Below are 15,471 nucleotides of genomic sequence, written 5' to 3' on the forward strand. Positions count from 1 at the left end.
TTACGATTTCGTCTCTTTGTGAACCCTCTTTCCGCCCCAAGGCCAACCGCTTTCTTGTCCCTTTTCAAAGAAGCAATAATTAGTCAAATTATTCAAATACAAATTAATGAAAACTGTATTTGCAAATTGGTGAGGTCTCTGGCTCAAATCTCTGCTTCCTTTCTCCACTTTGTGTCCAGCATTGGGACTGTTTCTAATGGAAAATCACCCACCCACCCATCCCCAGCATGGCTTATTTTAGCCCAGTAGGGTTTGGCATCTGGTCATTTTCTGCTAATCTCCAAGAAAAGGCAAGGAAGGATGTTTCTTTGAAGTTTAGATCTCATACAGCAGAGGCTATCTGCCCTTCTGTTTGAATGTCCTCATTTAGAAACTAAAAAACAGCTTGCCTTGTCTGCTATATAAACAGCGGCAGCAGAAGCTTCAAAGAAAGCCCCCAACTATGCACACATTTATCCCTGAGACCACATCACTTGAAGAGGCAATGAAAGGGGCAGGTGATCTCACAGTAAATGAAAAGGCCACCAAAAACAAATGTGGTTGCTCACTGAGAAGCCTTCAGGTCACATTTGGCAGCAGCAAAGTAATGTGATATGGCAGGTTGAAAAAGAAGATTTATACCTGGAGAATAGTCTGTAGTTAGGAATGGTAACCGCTAACTACAGTTAGGAATTACCTACAGTTAGGAATGTCAGTTCCTAATTACAGTCAGCCCTACACATGCCTTGCTGACAGCCAAAGGATTTGGCTGGAGGCAAGCAACTGAAGCCCCTGTGAGAGGCCAGTTAACACTGTTGAGTGGTGTTCCACACCAGTCTCAGCAGGAGGGAGGGGCCTGGGCAGGGGGCTATGAAGCTGGCCCCTTCTTCCTGCTTCAATTGTTAATCCAACGAGCATGAAGGAGGGTTGTGTTCCAGCTCGCCGTCAGGTTTTGGAGTCAGGGGTGGTTGGATATAGCCTGGGGATTTCTGTTGTGATCCAGGCTGATTCCCACCCAGTGCCTCTCTTTTCCTCCCTGCTCACAAGAGTGGTCTCGTCCTTGCCTCCTTGCGCCGGGGCCTGGTGTTGCCTCCGTTGCCTTCTTTTCACCTGTTGGGCAGCGCACAGTTGCAGGGACTCTGTGGCACCACTGTAGCTCCATGAGGCATGCTCCGGCACTCCTTCCCCGCTGTGGTTGCCTTCATCCACCTCCCTCTGCCTCCATCCACTTCCCTCTCATCTTGCCGGGCATGCTCCCCATTTCTTGGCACCTCATGGCTCCTGTTTCGAAAGTCCGAGTTCTTCAGACCCGATGGGGTGCACCTGTCTGCTTTGGGCAACAAAAAGTTTATAAGCGATTTGAAGCAGGGTATTGAGGATACCCTGGTTTTGTTGGGGGAATTTGAGGCAGGAACTGGGGGGAGAACATTGTTGGTGTTCACCTTGGCAGCCTCAATTTGGGGTGGAGGGGGATATCTGGCATTGCCCTTGCAAGTTACGGGGCTTGGAGGCACCTTGGGTTTTTTTCCTCTTGGGGCTGGACCTGGGGATTCCTGCTTTCTCTTATAGAGTTTTGGGTTTTGGGAGGGAGTACCCCTGGAATGGCCTTCCAGTAATGATAATCTGGGACAGTAAGCCATTAAGTGGACTGCCCCGAGAGGTAGACGAAGAGGTAGTCATTGGGTGATACTGTTCCTCCGTCATAATCTATTTCTTTGTGTCTCCCCCCAGATTAGTTTGTACTGCTCTTGATCACAGTTTAAACAGATAAAGAAATGACCCTTTGTTCCATATTTTGTTGTCTGTCTCTTATTTCATGGTCGTACCTCAATTATTTGAGTTATAGAATCATAAAGTTGGAAGAGACTATATGGGCTATTTTGTCCAACCCCTTGCCATGCAGGAAAAGCACAATCAATGTACTCCAGACAGATGGCCACCCAGTCTTTGTTTAAATACTTCCAAGGAAGAAGCTTCCGCCACATTCCAAGGGAGTGAGTTCCATTGCTGAACTGTTCTCATGGTCAGAAGTTCTTCCTAATGTTCAGGTGGAATCTCCTTTCCTGTGATTTTAACCCATTGCTCTGAGTCGTAGTCTCCAGGGCAGCAGAAAACAAAACTGTTCCCTCTTCCTTATGACATTATTTCATATATTTACACATGGCTATCATTACTCCTCAACCTTATCTTCTGCAGGCAAAACATGCCCAGCTCTTTAAGACGTTCCTCACAGGACATGGTTTCCAGAACTTTGATCATTTTAGTCCACCTCTACTGGAATTTCTAAATCTTCTAGAATGGCTCTATGGTGAACTTTCACTGGAATCTGAACACAGAATTGCCTTGGAGGGTCAAGAGATTCCTACAGAATCTATAAATCTCTAGGTCCTCCAGCATGACTAGTGGAAGATGACCATGGAGAAGGCATGGACAAACATCAACCTTCTAGGTGTTTTGGATTTCAACTACAACAATTCCTAACAGCCCAGCGGCTGTTAGGAATTGTGGAAGCTGAAGTCCAACACACCTGGAGGGCTGACGTTTGCCTATGCCTGCCATAGAATCACACCACTAGAGACAACATTGTTAATCAAATGTGTGAGTATTCAAATCTTTAAAAGTGAAAACCATAAATATAGAGGTACACCTGTTTTGCCAAATGTTGAGGCCACTATTTCAGATCATTTTCCAAACATAAATATTAATACTGCTCCATAACTCAAATGTAACTTCTGCTAAAAATTGCACCTCCTTTCTTTGAAACAGCTCATATGATCTTGCAATCAGATCATCAGCCTTCCTAACCAAACCCTGTATGTTCTTCATGACAGATCTTGGCATCTCCAGGATACTAGGCAAAGTATTGCCCAAGATCATTTAATTGAAGGTGCCAGAGGCCATATAAGGTTCTTCTGAATGCAAAGCATCATTTCATCATTTGCACAATATTGTGATATTAAGTCACAGGTGTTCCCTTCAAGAGACAGCCAAAGGATGTGAAAATGGAAATCAAAATCAAATTAGTTGGGGAGGGTGAAACTGAATAAGTCTCATTCCAGAAGAAGTTTCAGACTTCTCCAAGGGTTCTTTTGCTCTCATACACAACTGCTACAACATAAACTTTATTAGTGGTAAATTATGCAGCAGACAATACACAAAAGAAATATTCCAATCCTTTTGTTAATGGGGGTCTAGCATCCCCCATAGACAACCCTGAAATTTGGACCCTGAAGCAATTTTTACCAAGTCTATCCTTCAGGCACTCCATGCAGTCATGATGGCCACAGGACCTTGGAGGTGTCTACGGACAACATCGGCTCTTCGGCTTAGAAATGGAGATGAGCACCAACCCCCATAGTCGGACACGACTGAACTTAATGTCAGGGGAAATCTTTACCTTTACCTTTTACTATCCTTCAGGCAATATATATAAAATTATATATGAATAATCACTGGTTCTTCTAAGGCAGTGGCTCTCAACCTGAGGTCCCCAGATGTTTGTCCTACAACTCCCAGAAATCCCAGTCAGTTTACCAACTGTTAGGATTTCTGGGAGTTGAATATAAACAAAAACATCTGGGCACCCCAGCTTGAGAACCACTGTTCTAAGGCAAGGCCTACAAGTGATGAATTCCCAAGGGTTGTACAGACAGCCCTCCATATCCACAGATTCTACATCAAAGAATTCAACCATCCACACCTTGAAAATTTTTAGAAATCCAAACAGTAAAGCTTGATTTTGCCATTTTATATAAGGGACACCATTTTACTATTCCACTGTATATAACAGTACTTGAGCAGGCATAGATTTTGGGATCCACAAAGAGTCCTGGAACCAAAACCCAGTGGATATCAAGGGCATACTGTATCATACAGAAATAAACAAAGATAATCAAAGTGTGCATTTTCTTTTCCCAGTTTCAAACTGCAAACTGAATGCAAATAATATTCCACAATATCACTAATAGCACTGAACTCTTTCAAGCCATTGGAGAGCTTCTAATGTCTGGCCATGATGCTGACAAGGACTCTACAACTTCACTGCTTGGTGACAAAGGTCCAGCTCAATACAGGACTTGCACTTGCCTTATTCAGCAAAGACCATACATGTATCCTAACATTAAATAAACAATATGTCACACCTCTTTCAAAGTGGGATACATTTAATTCCAGTGTCAGAAATTTTGCAGTAAAGATATGAAGGACGTTACAGTACACAAATTATTTCACTTGCAATGACATCTTACACATAGAAACACAAAGAAAATATGTTTACAAATATGTACAGATACACTCAACACTGTCTTATATATCAGTCTTCAGCAAGGGGAAAAACCTATTTATATTTCTCCATTGGGTTGAAATAACCTATTCCAAGGGGAGTGCTAATTATTCTAAGACCAGACTTTCTGAAAAATTCTGGAAGGGGTAATAAATTATTAATTGATCTTCTAGGAATGATGCTAATACCAAAGTAATAATTACTAGCCTCTAGTTGTTTTCATCATTCATTAATAAAAAGCTGCTGCAAATGCATTGCTAATATGTTGCAATCCATTGCTCTTCTTATCATTTTCCAAGGGATGCACATAATCCAAGTCAGAGTCAGAAATCTGGTCCTCACTAGACTGTATCCTAAATCAAATTGTTAGTCCTAACTAGAACCGACCTATTGAAGCAATGGAATTTAATATCCATGCTGATTTATCACGTTTTCTTTGATTTAATGAGCTATTCTATATTAGATATAGCCCTGTATTTTCCATAATCCCTGACAACTGCTGTGCTCTCTGAGGTGTATGGGAGCTGTAATGTAAAACAGTATTTTCCAAACTTATTGAAGATCACTTCCTAGAATTCCTGATGATTAGATAAGCTGTCCAAAACTACTAGAGGACCAAAGTCTGGGAATCACTGGTCTGAAACATCTAGAGTGCATTAAGAAATTACCTAAATATTTAAAGTCACCCGATAAAAATGATGAATGAAGATTTCAATATATTCTAGCAAGATATCTGGAGTATACAATGACTTCAATTGAGGTCTACAGTTTGTAAAGTGGGTCTCAAAGATTTAAAAATATATTTTCCCCAGAAGACAGATATGGTTGAAGATAATACATATTGGGTTGCTGTGAATTTTCCGGGCTGTATGGCCATGTTCCAGAAGCATTCTCTCCTGATATTTCGCCCACATCTATGGCAGAACATATTGTCAAGGGCAAGTTTTGGGGCAAAATTTTGATATGACCAGTAGGATAAGTAGGGGGTCTTTCCATAGAGAAGCACTGGGAAAGCACCAGTTCTGCTTCACAGGGCTAGCTGTTACTATTCATAAACCGTTTCTTGAGAAAAGTGGGGCAAACTTAACAAGTGAATGTTAAAGCTAGCTCAGTATATATCCTTATATAAGCCTTATATGGTTTGGGTTAAGGTCACCTACAGGATTGCCTTCTCCTGTGCAATCCGCTCTTTAGGACACTGAGGTCCTCGGGGGGGGGGGGGAGGGTATCTACTCCAACCAGCCAGAACCCGAGTGGCAACTATCGCCCATAGGACCTTTTTAATGGCCACTCCACAACTGTGAAATTACCTGCCAGAAAAGATCTGACAGCTAAATGAGTTGTTGGAACTTAAAATGCAACTGAAGACTGTGGCGCAGGCTGTTGAGCAGCTGCAATAAATCACTGACCATGAAGTCATGAGTTCGAGGCCAGCCCGTGGCAGGGTGAGCACCCGTCAATTAAAAATAAAAAATAGCCCCTGCTCGTTGCTGACCTAGCAACCCGAAAGATAGTTGCATCTATCAAGTAGGAAATAAGGTACCACTTATAAAAAAAAGTGGGGAGGCAAGGTTAACTAATTTACGACCTGGAATGAGGAAGTGCCGTCAGAGTGGATGATGAAGCAGCTGCTCCTCCCTGTGGTCAGAATCGAACATCCCCTCAGGAGAAGGTTAACTTGCCTCTGCGTCTGTCTGTCTCGGTCTCTGTTTGATGCATATATGGGCATTGAATGTTTTCCCTATGTGTGTATAATGTGATCCACCCTGAGTCCCCTTTGGGGTGAGAAGGGCGGAATATAAATACTGTAAATAAATAAATAAATAAATCTCTTCCAGGAGGCCTACTCAGTCAAGTTTCAATCATGAGTTTTGATTTCCATTCTATTACCAAAGTTTGTCAATCCTGTTGCTGTGTTTGGTATAAATTTTCATATGTGTGTGTTTGTACGTGTTTAGACAATTTTTGTTTTTTAATTTGTTACACCCCACCTCGAGCCATAAGGAGAGACAGGTAATAAATAAAATATTTTTATTATTATGTATTATTACATCTTACATCTTCCCCATTTCAAAGACATTTGCCATTCAAATGGAACTGATTGTACATTTGATGGAGCACTGGCAAGAGCACAGTAGCTACATTCTGTTTAGCACACAAGCATCTCATCTTAATTGAAAGGCAGGAGCTATAATATAAACAAATAGCTTTTGATAACAGCCATACCAACACTGAGCAGGTCTGAAATTGCCTGGAATTAATGCAAAAAGGCCAAACTTTTCACAAGCCACTGAAGACTGTTGGGAAGCAATGACCCATTTTGGAGGGCCCTTTTTATTCACAGAATGAAGACCCAAAGTTTCTGAATACTGAGCTTGAGACAACTAGTAGTTTTCTTAGATATACCAGAGTGGACACCTTTGGAGGGCTCAGAAACCAAGAGATTGTACTTGTCTGAAAATCAGTCACTGTGATTTCTTCAAATTTCTGTTTGCTTCTTTGGGAGGGAATCTGGGGTTCCTTGCTGAGACCTCCATGGTGGCTTTTATCCCATATGTGGGCACTCTGCCCATACCAACCATGGCATGTTCATAGTTTCAGAGGGATTTCAGGAAATCTGGAAAGTATTTAGCTGGTTGGAAAAGTCTCTGGAGCTGCACACGAACCATTTCTCCCCATTTCTATTCTGTACCAACAGTGAACTCATACTCCATGAGTTAATAGCTTTATTGCTAATAGGAAACAATCTACATATAAAGGAAGATATCCATGCCTGAAGTATGAGGACAATGGCCACCCAAAGTTGGCAGACGTACCACAAATGTCAGGCAGAAATGAAGAGGGACCCACTGATCTTCATCAATGGTCACAGAACACTGAATGGAGGGCAAAATATGCTAAACCAGACAGAGAAGGAATAAACATCCCTAAAGAAGGTGTGGCTATCTAGGTCACAAACAATTCCCAGAAATGGAAGTGATGCAACCTTACTTCTGATCACAGGCAGCCATGCATTCTGTGGGGAGGTCATGGGGGACAATGGTTCTCCTCCTCTCTGCCCAACCCCATTCTAAACGCTTATAGATATGCCCAGGTATGGCCTGAATGTACCTGGAACACAGAACACTGTCCGATACCATGGAGAGCTACTAGTGATTAGCATAAAAAGGAAACAGATAGATAGATGTGAGCCTAGGCTTATAATTAAGAAGATTCCTACAACCTTCTACATGCAAGATACACAGTCCACCATTGTCTTATAACCAGAGTGTCCAAGCATTACTTTTCTGGACTAAAACTCCCAGAATTTTTCAGCCTGCTGTAATCCGAAAATAGTTTTTCTAAGCTCTGTGATAAAAGCTGTATTTTAATGAAACTGTATTATCTATTTTATCTACACTTCTTCTTAAGAGACTGTTCATTACATTTTTTAAGGAAGCAGTTCTACACTGATTTATTAGGAGATAAGACCCCAGGGCTGATTCTGAGGAAACCTGCGTAGAATAAAGCAGGATATCTCTCACATGAGACTGGATCTGTTCCAACAAAGTGTAAGAAATCAAACCTGATGGAAACATCTTACCCTTAAATTCCACTTCATTTCTTTCTGTTCAGCATTTTGATATTTTTTCAGCATAGCTTGGATTAGATTTACATTTCTGACACAATATGTTTGGAGACATATTTGTTGTTACCATTACCCACACCTGACATGCAATTCTATGATTTGATTGCCTCATAACCAAAGATTTGTTTAACTTACAAAATACCTCCTGGCTGTGCGTTTTGTGGTCAGTAGAAAATTTACTATTGATCTCTGATTGCAAGGCTGTGCAAAATGATTGGACTGCCCCGCCATCCACATAAAGCGACTTTAACAATCAGTGTTAAGTACTCAGTGAATTTAGCAGAGCTGAACTATGCACTCTGATACATTCAAGACTTATTTATTCTCTTTTGTTCTTTTTAAGGAAAGATTTTGCAACATGTGAGTAGAGAAGAATAAACTGTAAGGTCATTGCAGCTTTCTGGGTTATGCTGGCCCTTCCCTTCGGTGTGGGTCACTGAGGCTGTAGCTTCTGGCCTTCACGTAAGCTGTACTGTGGAAGACAGGCTATACTTGCTTGCTTGTTTATTATTTATTATATTTATATTGTGTCTTACTATGAAATAATATGCCCTGGAAGCATTGCTTACAATAAGCAGATACCCTTGAGCATTCAAAATGAAATAATTTAGTGGGCCTGGTCACAAAACGCATACTGGCTTCTTTCCTAAAAAGCAGCAGGGCAGATGAATAACTTGCCAGGTAGTGCCATCTCAATCCATTTACATATCAAATGTACATAAACACAGGTACAGCCCAAAACATTTTGCTGTCTGAGGCGGGAAGAAGATGGTTCTCTCCAAAACCATTCCATTCCATTCCAACCATTTCATTTCAACACCAGCATTTGGAACAGCATTCGCCACCTCATCCGAAATGTACCACTGGCTACCATGGATGACCCAGGGCAGACTCCGGGGAACACAACTACATCCTCTTGATGCTTCCTCCTGGTATTTGCTAACAATCTCACTCAGTCTAATGATAGATATGGCTCTGGTTTCTGAAGGCCTCTGGCTATTTCCCTGAGAGATCAGGTCGTACTGGTTCTTATTACCCTTTCTGTTAATCTGCTTTCAGCCTCTTGGTTTTAAAGCAAATAAAATATTTATCAAGTGATTTAGGGAGCTAATCTTACATTGTACTGGAGACTGCCTTCAGCACTGGGAAATGCTTTGTATTAATAGAAAAAAGTCCCATGTTTAACCTGAGTCTGAAAAGCATTTTACATAGCAGAACTACAAAAGACATAGAACCCCATTGCTTGCCAGAGTTCATAAGATGCTGTCCCATATATTAGGCATTTTGTTCCACGATCAAATTGGTTTCGGGAATATCTAGGAGTGAGCACATCACACTCATATTAAATTCACTCCATTGGCTGCCAATTAGATTCCAGGCAAAGTACAAACTGTTGGTTGTAACCTTTAATGCCCCACAGGGTTTGGGTCCAGTTTACCTACAGGCTCGCCTTCTCCAGTATAATCCGCCCCATACACTCAAGTCCTCTGGGGAACACTTATTCCAACCAGCCAGAACCCAACTGGCAACCATCACCCAGAGGACCTCTTCATCAGCTGAAAGTTAGTCTTTGTTGTACATATTTTGGGATCTGCATTTTAATAGTGTTGTGTCTTTATCTGTCTGTTTTAACCATGTTGTGCCCCATCTCAAACAGGAAGGTAGCAAATAAGTTTTCATTATTATTACTATTATTAAATTATTATTTAATCTAACATTGTCAATTTTTTGCCAGTAGCTATTCAAGATCTCAGGTGTACCTCCTTCCTATCTGCTAGCAGATCCATTGTAATTGAAAACATCAGGGGTTAAACCCCAGACCTTATGTACACCGGTTTCTGCTCTGTTAGCACTAAGTTATAGTCCTTCCTTCCAGTACCCAGAACTAGAAAAGCCAGTGTGTGCACTCACTCTCCTAAAGCGGTTTTACAGCTACATGCATTTTGCATATTTCATCAGCCTTGAGAGCATCCAGGAATCCAGCAAAAACAAACACTGAGCTAGCCAATTTTCTTTAAAGGAGAAGAGGGATGATTCAGTATCTGTTATGCTTAACAAATAGGCTGATGGAAGGAAGTTTGAATATCTTTTAAAATGTTTTGCATTAAGACTTAGAAGATCCAGGACCTAGTCATCACTCAGCCTTCAAACTTCCTGGATGACCTTGGGCCAATAACTTTACTTCACAGGACTGCTGTATAGATAAACTATGTTGTGGGGATAATGAAAGTCAATATAGAAGAAAACTGGTTATAAACATAAATAATAAAAAGGCCATTGAGCTACATTATCTGTCTATGCATTCACAGCCTTCTATATGAGTGTGGGAGACAAATTTGTTTCTAGGTCAAAGCCATAACTGAGTCAGGATGGTTCAAATTTCCATGCTTGCCTTATTCATGCCTTTGCCTAGGGAAACAAGCTCTTTTAGTCTCAGTCTCAGAAAAGCTCCATAGCTCAGTCGTAGAGCAAATACTCTGCATATAGAAGGTCTCAGGTTCACCTCTGTATCTCCAGTTAATAAGGATCAGGGTATCAGGGGAATGAAAGGGCGTCTGGAAAACTGCTGCCAATGAGAGTAGAACAGCCAAGTATAGAAGAACATACAGAAAAACCTCCTGATGGTAAGAGCCATCCAACAGTGGAATATACTGCATGGAAATGTGGTGGGATCTTCTTTTTCTGGAGGTTTTTAAATAGAGGCTAAATGGCCATCTGTCTGTTATTCCATGTGATCTACAGTTTCCTGTATTCTTGGATGTAAGTAATAAGGTTACAGCTATGTATTACACTGTGGTAAGAGAATATCATCCATTACTTTGAGTCTTAAAGATATAGAGGATTCTAAATAAAAATGTACAGTCAGTCCTTCATATCCATATATTCTCCATCAACAGATGCCACCATCCATGGTTTAAAAATGTTCAGCACACACACACACACAAGTCCAAAAACCAAATCCTGCTTTTGCCATTTTATACAGTGGGCCAGAGTTTGGTTTTAGGACACCCTGTGGATACCATAATATGTGGATGCTCAAATCCCATTATAGACAATGGCATAGTAAAATGGTGTACCTTATATAAAATGGCAAAATAAATTTGCTTTCAGGGTATTTTTTAAAATTCAAGCCATGGATGATTGAAATTGAATACTGACTATATAAGCAACACTATTTTACTACATAACTGTACATTATGGGACATAAACATCCATTGATGGGGGTATTGACTGGGGATCTGGGCATCAAACCCAAGCAGATACCAGGGACTCATAGTACTTATTGAAGCAGAATTGAGGTATAGGCCAATGTGTTTCACTTAAACAAAAATGTGGGTTTTTTAAATGTTGCTATCTAGCAAAATATTTTTCTTAAGAAAAGCAGAATAAAACATGGAAATTAGAAAAATACAACTGCAAACCTTTGCTTCTCCCACTCTTTTATCACAGACTGAAATGCCTGGGAAACAGAAAAAGGGAAACTCTATTGTTGTTGTTGTTGTTGTTGTTGTTGTTGTTGTTGTTACTATTGTGCTTATTGGGGCCATGGTGGTGCAATGGGTTATGCCCTTGTGCTGGCTGAACTGCTGACCTGAAGGCTGGCGGTTTGAATCTGCGAGACGGAGTGAGCTCCTGCTTGTCAGCCCTAGCTTCTCATGTGGGGACATGAGAGAAATCTCCCAGCAGGATGGTAGCACAGGCCGGGCTGTGGCGCAGACAGGTTAGCAGCCAGCTGCAACAAATCACTCTGACCAAGAGGTCATGAGTTCAAGGCCAACCCGGTGCCTGCCTGTGTCTGTCTCTGTCTCTGTTCTATGTTATGGCATTGAATATTTGCCTTATATGTGTAATGTGATCCGCCCTGAGTCCCCTTCAGGGTGAGAAGGGCGGAATATAAATACTGTAAATAAATAAACACATCTGGGCATCCCCTGAGTAAAGACGGCAGATTCTCTCACACCAGAAATGACTTGCAGTATGTTCTCAATTCGCTTCTGACATGATTAAAAATATATATATTTATACCCTGCTTTTTCACCCGACAAGGAGACTCAAATTCTAGCCCTATAAATATATGTTTGGGTTTAGAATATCCCAGAGCAGTCCTCTGTGTTCGTACCAGCAGCATGAAACACTCTTTTCCTCCTCCACCCCAGGCTAGGACCATCTTCTCACCCCAATGTTTGCCTTGAATCAACAGACAATATCAGAATAAGGATCAGTAATGCAATAAACAGTAGCTAGATTACAAGAAACAATCCCAATGGCCCCAAATTCCACTGGACCAGACTCATCACCACTAAGTAAGACAAATAGGATAATGGCATGGTTATTTAAAACCAGAACCATTAATTTACTAGATAAACAAACAAACAATCAAGAACAAAGAGATATATGTGTGTCCTGATACATCAAACACCGTTTTATGTTATGTTACGTGTTATGACTATTACGAAATGCCCTCATGGCAAAACACGTATTTTGAAACTATAACTACCACCTCTGATCTCAGACATAGAGAAGAACTGTGTGTTTTTAGGGCCAAAAACTTCCTCCAGTCCTAGTCAACATAATTTTTAATCAAGTACTGTATTATGGGAGTTGTAATACAAACACAGCAGCAGTGGTTGGCAAGAGTTGCCAACCATTGTAGTGGGGTAAAGGTGCTTTTCAAACATATCAAAAGGTAGATTTCCTTATTACTATTCCACATATTTACAAGGCCAAATCCAGGCCAAACCCACACAACTTCAATGGGATCTCATCAGTGAAAGTCATCAAAAGGGGATGAACGAACACACCAGATGAAGGAACAAGTCAGAAAAGATCAGCAATCAGAGAATGAAAACCCTCCTCCATTTCATATACATGATTTTGTTTACTAAGATTTCATTTTCGAGCATTTTCCAGAATGAGATAATAGTTTCCAAAGGGAGGCAAAGGAGTAATAGCATTTTGCTCAGTGCCAGGACACATGCTTTGCACGTAAAAGTTCTCAAGCTAAATCCCTTGTCCATTCACAGGTAAGGCTGAGAAGCAATCCTACCTGACACCCACAGAGTCATTATTAGTGCAGGAGTGTGCAGATGGTTCATCTGAACCCACCAGTAGATCTTTGGGTGATCCATTGGCAAGGATCTCTATTCCCAATTAGGTAACAACAACCACAAAATGACACCATCATCAAAGGTGCCCTTATTAGACTATTGCAACAAGGAAAGCTTAAAGCTAGGTGTGACCAAAAATACATTTTTATGGGGAGTGCTGAGAGTTGTATTTAAAACTTGGAGCTCTACCAGCCTGCTTCAGTTGGTGACTCTTGAAGTTCTAGTAAAAAATAAAATGGATCCTACATGTGTGGTATACAGAATACCTGTCTACAGGGACCAAAACAAGGCTGCTTTCTAAGTGAAGGTCAGAAAATGAAGAATATAATAAGCAGAACAATAGAGATCAACACATTTATGGCCCCAATTTATTTACAAAAGCCATCTAATATTCCTACAATGCCCTGTTCACACATGTAATTATTACATTGGTATTAGACGCAAAGTACCCATTCAGGCTAATCTGCCTGTGACAAGACTGATTCAATTCATTCTCCCCAGCCCATAATGTGATGTATGTAGCATGTCACATGGCTAAAATAGCCTGGAGGTACATCCCCCTCCTTCAAGAGGAATGGAAGAGATCATTAAAAAGGTGCATGTGATTCCATTCCCTCAAAATGGACACTATAACAGTCTTTAGCTTTCACACACTGGGAGAATAGCAATCCAGCTAGCTTGCATCAGAGCATATGGTTGCAAAATGCATGCACACTGAGCAACAACAGCTATGCATGACCATTAAGACATAACCCCATGACATGTCTTAATAGCAGCACAACAGGGTGTGCATTTCCACGCCACCTTTCTTTCCACATATTACGGAGAATGTTGTTTATATTATTATCAAACAAGCCTGAGACTTGGAAAAGGATCAGGAGAGTTATGGGGTAGGTTAATCTAAAATGTAACCTTACTGTTTTTATTTAATGCCTGGACACATTTTCCAAATACTGTAGCAGCTATGTAGATTTCGATGGAGAGGAAGGCAAAAAAAGACTTGGCTTGGAAGGGCTAAATTGAGCAACCTTCAAAACGTGCAAAAGGTGCCCATGTCCAAAACACCTTGCATTCAAATGCACCTTCCATCTCTCTCCTTTCAGATTATATATTGGAGACAGAGGGAGGAAAGGCACCATTAAGGGGCAACAACAAGGAAGGAGCGACCTAGAGACAGATGCTGTTTCCTAGCTGTGCTTGGCTGAGCCATCCCTCTTGTTGCCCTTTCCCCATATTATTTATTATTATTTTTATTGCTGTGAAGGAGAACCAGTGGGCTCTATCCACTCTCCACCTCCATTCAGAGCAGCAACACCCACACATTTTCCAGGCTTTCTGTCAATAACAAAAAATATCCTTTGCTGTTTATCAAGAGGAGCAGTTTGCCCATCTGGGAAGTTCTCGGATGATCAGGAAGGAAAGGGAAAGGCTGGCTGGGGGGAAAGGGGGACATCTGTTGTGGGGGGAGGGAGGGGCTCCTCTGACACAGAAACACACACACACTCCCAATCCCTCCTTCCTCCTCCTTACCCTCAAGGCAGAGAGATCGATCTCGTCCAGGCTCCGCGCTGGAGAATCACTCGCCATGTTGAGCGTGGGGCTCCTCCACCGAGGGAACGCGGCCCCAGGAAAGAAACCCACGGCGCTGGCTTTGGGCTCCGGCTTCTCCTGCTGCCCCACGAGCTCAGCAAGCCCTGGGTGGGAAGCGAGGGTCCCTGTATGGAGACCTCCAGCCTCTCCCTCTCATGCGCCCTGCTTGCGCGGCTGCCCACGGAGAGGAGCGGCACCCTTTCCTCTTCCTTCTCCTCCTCTCTTCCTCCTCTTCTCTTCCTCCTCTCCTCCTTCCTTCTTTCCTTCCTTCAACGCTCACGTCCTCCGACAAGCGTCCCCCAGGAAAGGGCAGCCAAAGCGAGAGGAGAAACTGGAGATCCGGCGCCGGGAAAGGGAAAGGAAAGGCGAGGGCGCCCGGGCACTTTTACGCACCGCAATCCTCGCCGTCCCGGGGAAGGCGGAGCAGGGAAGGTGCCTCTGCCCGGGGGCGTCTGCCTCTCAGGCGGGCATGGCTGGCTTCTCCTGGCCCGGGTAGCGAGGCTGCCTCGGTTCTCCGCCTCCTCCTCCTTTCCCTCCGGGTTGGGATAACGAGGCGACTCCCTGTGCGGTCCTTGGCGCACCTCGCCTCCGCCACTCGCTCGGATGGAGAAGCAGAGAAAGCTGTCACCGAGGAGGAGGAGGAGGAGGAGGAGGAGGAGGAGGAGGAGGCTTCCTGGGAGGGAGGGGAGGGGGCCAGGGAGGGGCGGCGCCTCCTCTGCTTCTCTGGGGAGGGGGAGGGGAGGGGAGGGGGAGAGCCAGGCAATAGCGTTGAGTGGCGGTGGGCTTTGCCACTACAACACAAACACACACATAGGCATTCCAGCAAGGGTCCCCAAACTAAGGCCCGGGGGCCGGATGCGGCCCTCCAAAGTCATTTACCTGGC

The 15,471-nt window shown here is 42.7% G+C and overlaps 1 protein-coding gene across 7 annotated transcripts in view; it reads right to left on the bottom strand.

Annotated features, from left to right (window-relative positions):
• tnik (TRAF2 and NCK interacting kinase) overlaps positions 1–15,174 on the bottom strand; it is a 328,667-nt gene extending 313,493 nt beyond the window's left edge. For all 7 annotated transcript variants that reach the window (XM_016992005.2, XM_062977521.1, XM_008106033.3 and 4 more), the window contains exon 1: positions 14,528–15,174. In XM_016992005.2, coding sequence (XP_016847494.1) covers positions 14,528–14,584 — 57 coding nt within the window. In that variant the 5' untranslated portion in view covers positions 14,585–15,174. The remainder of the gene's footprint in view (positions 1–14,527) is intronic.
• Between the last annotated feature and the right edge of the window lie 297 nt (positions 15,175–15,471).

This window comes from Anolis carolinensis, chromosome 3 (assembly GCF_035594765.1).
Source record: "Anolis carolinensis isolate JA03-04 chromosome 3, rAnoCar3.1.pri, whole genome shotgun sequence".
Classification (NCBI taxonomy): Eukaryota; Metazoa; Chordata; class Lepidosauria; order Squamata; family Dactyloidae; genus Anolis; species Anolis carolinensis.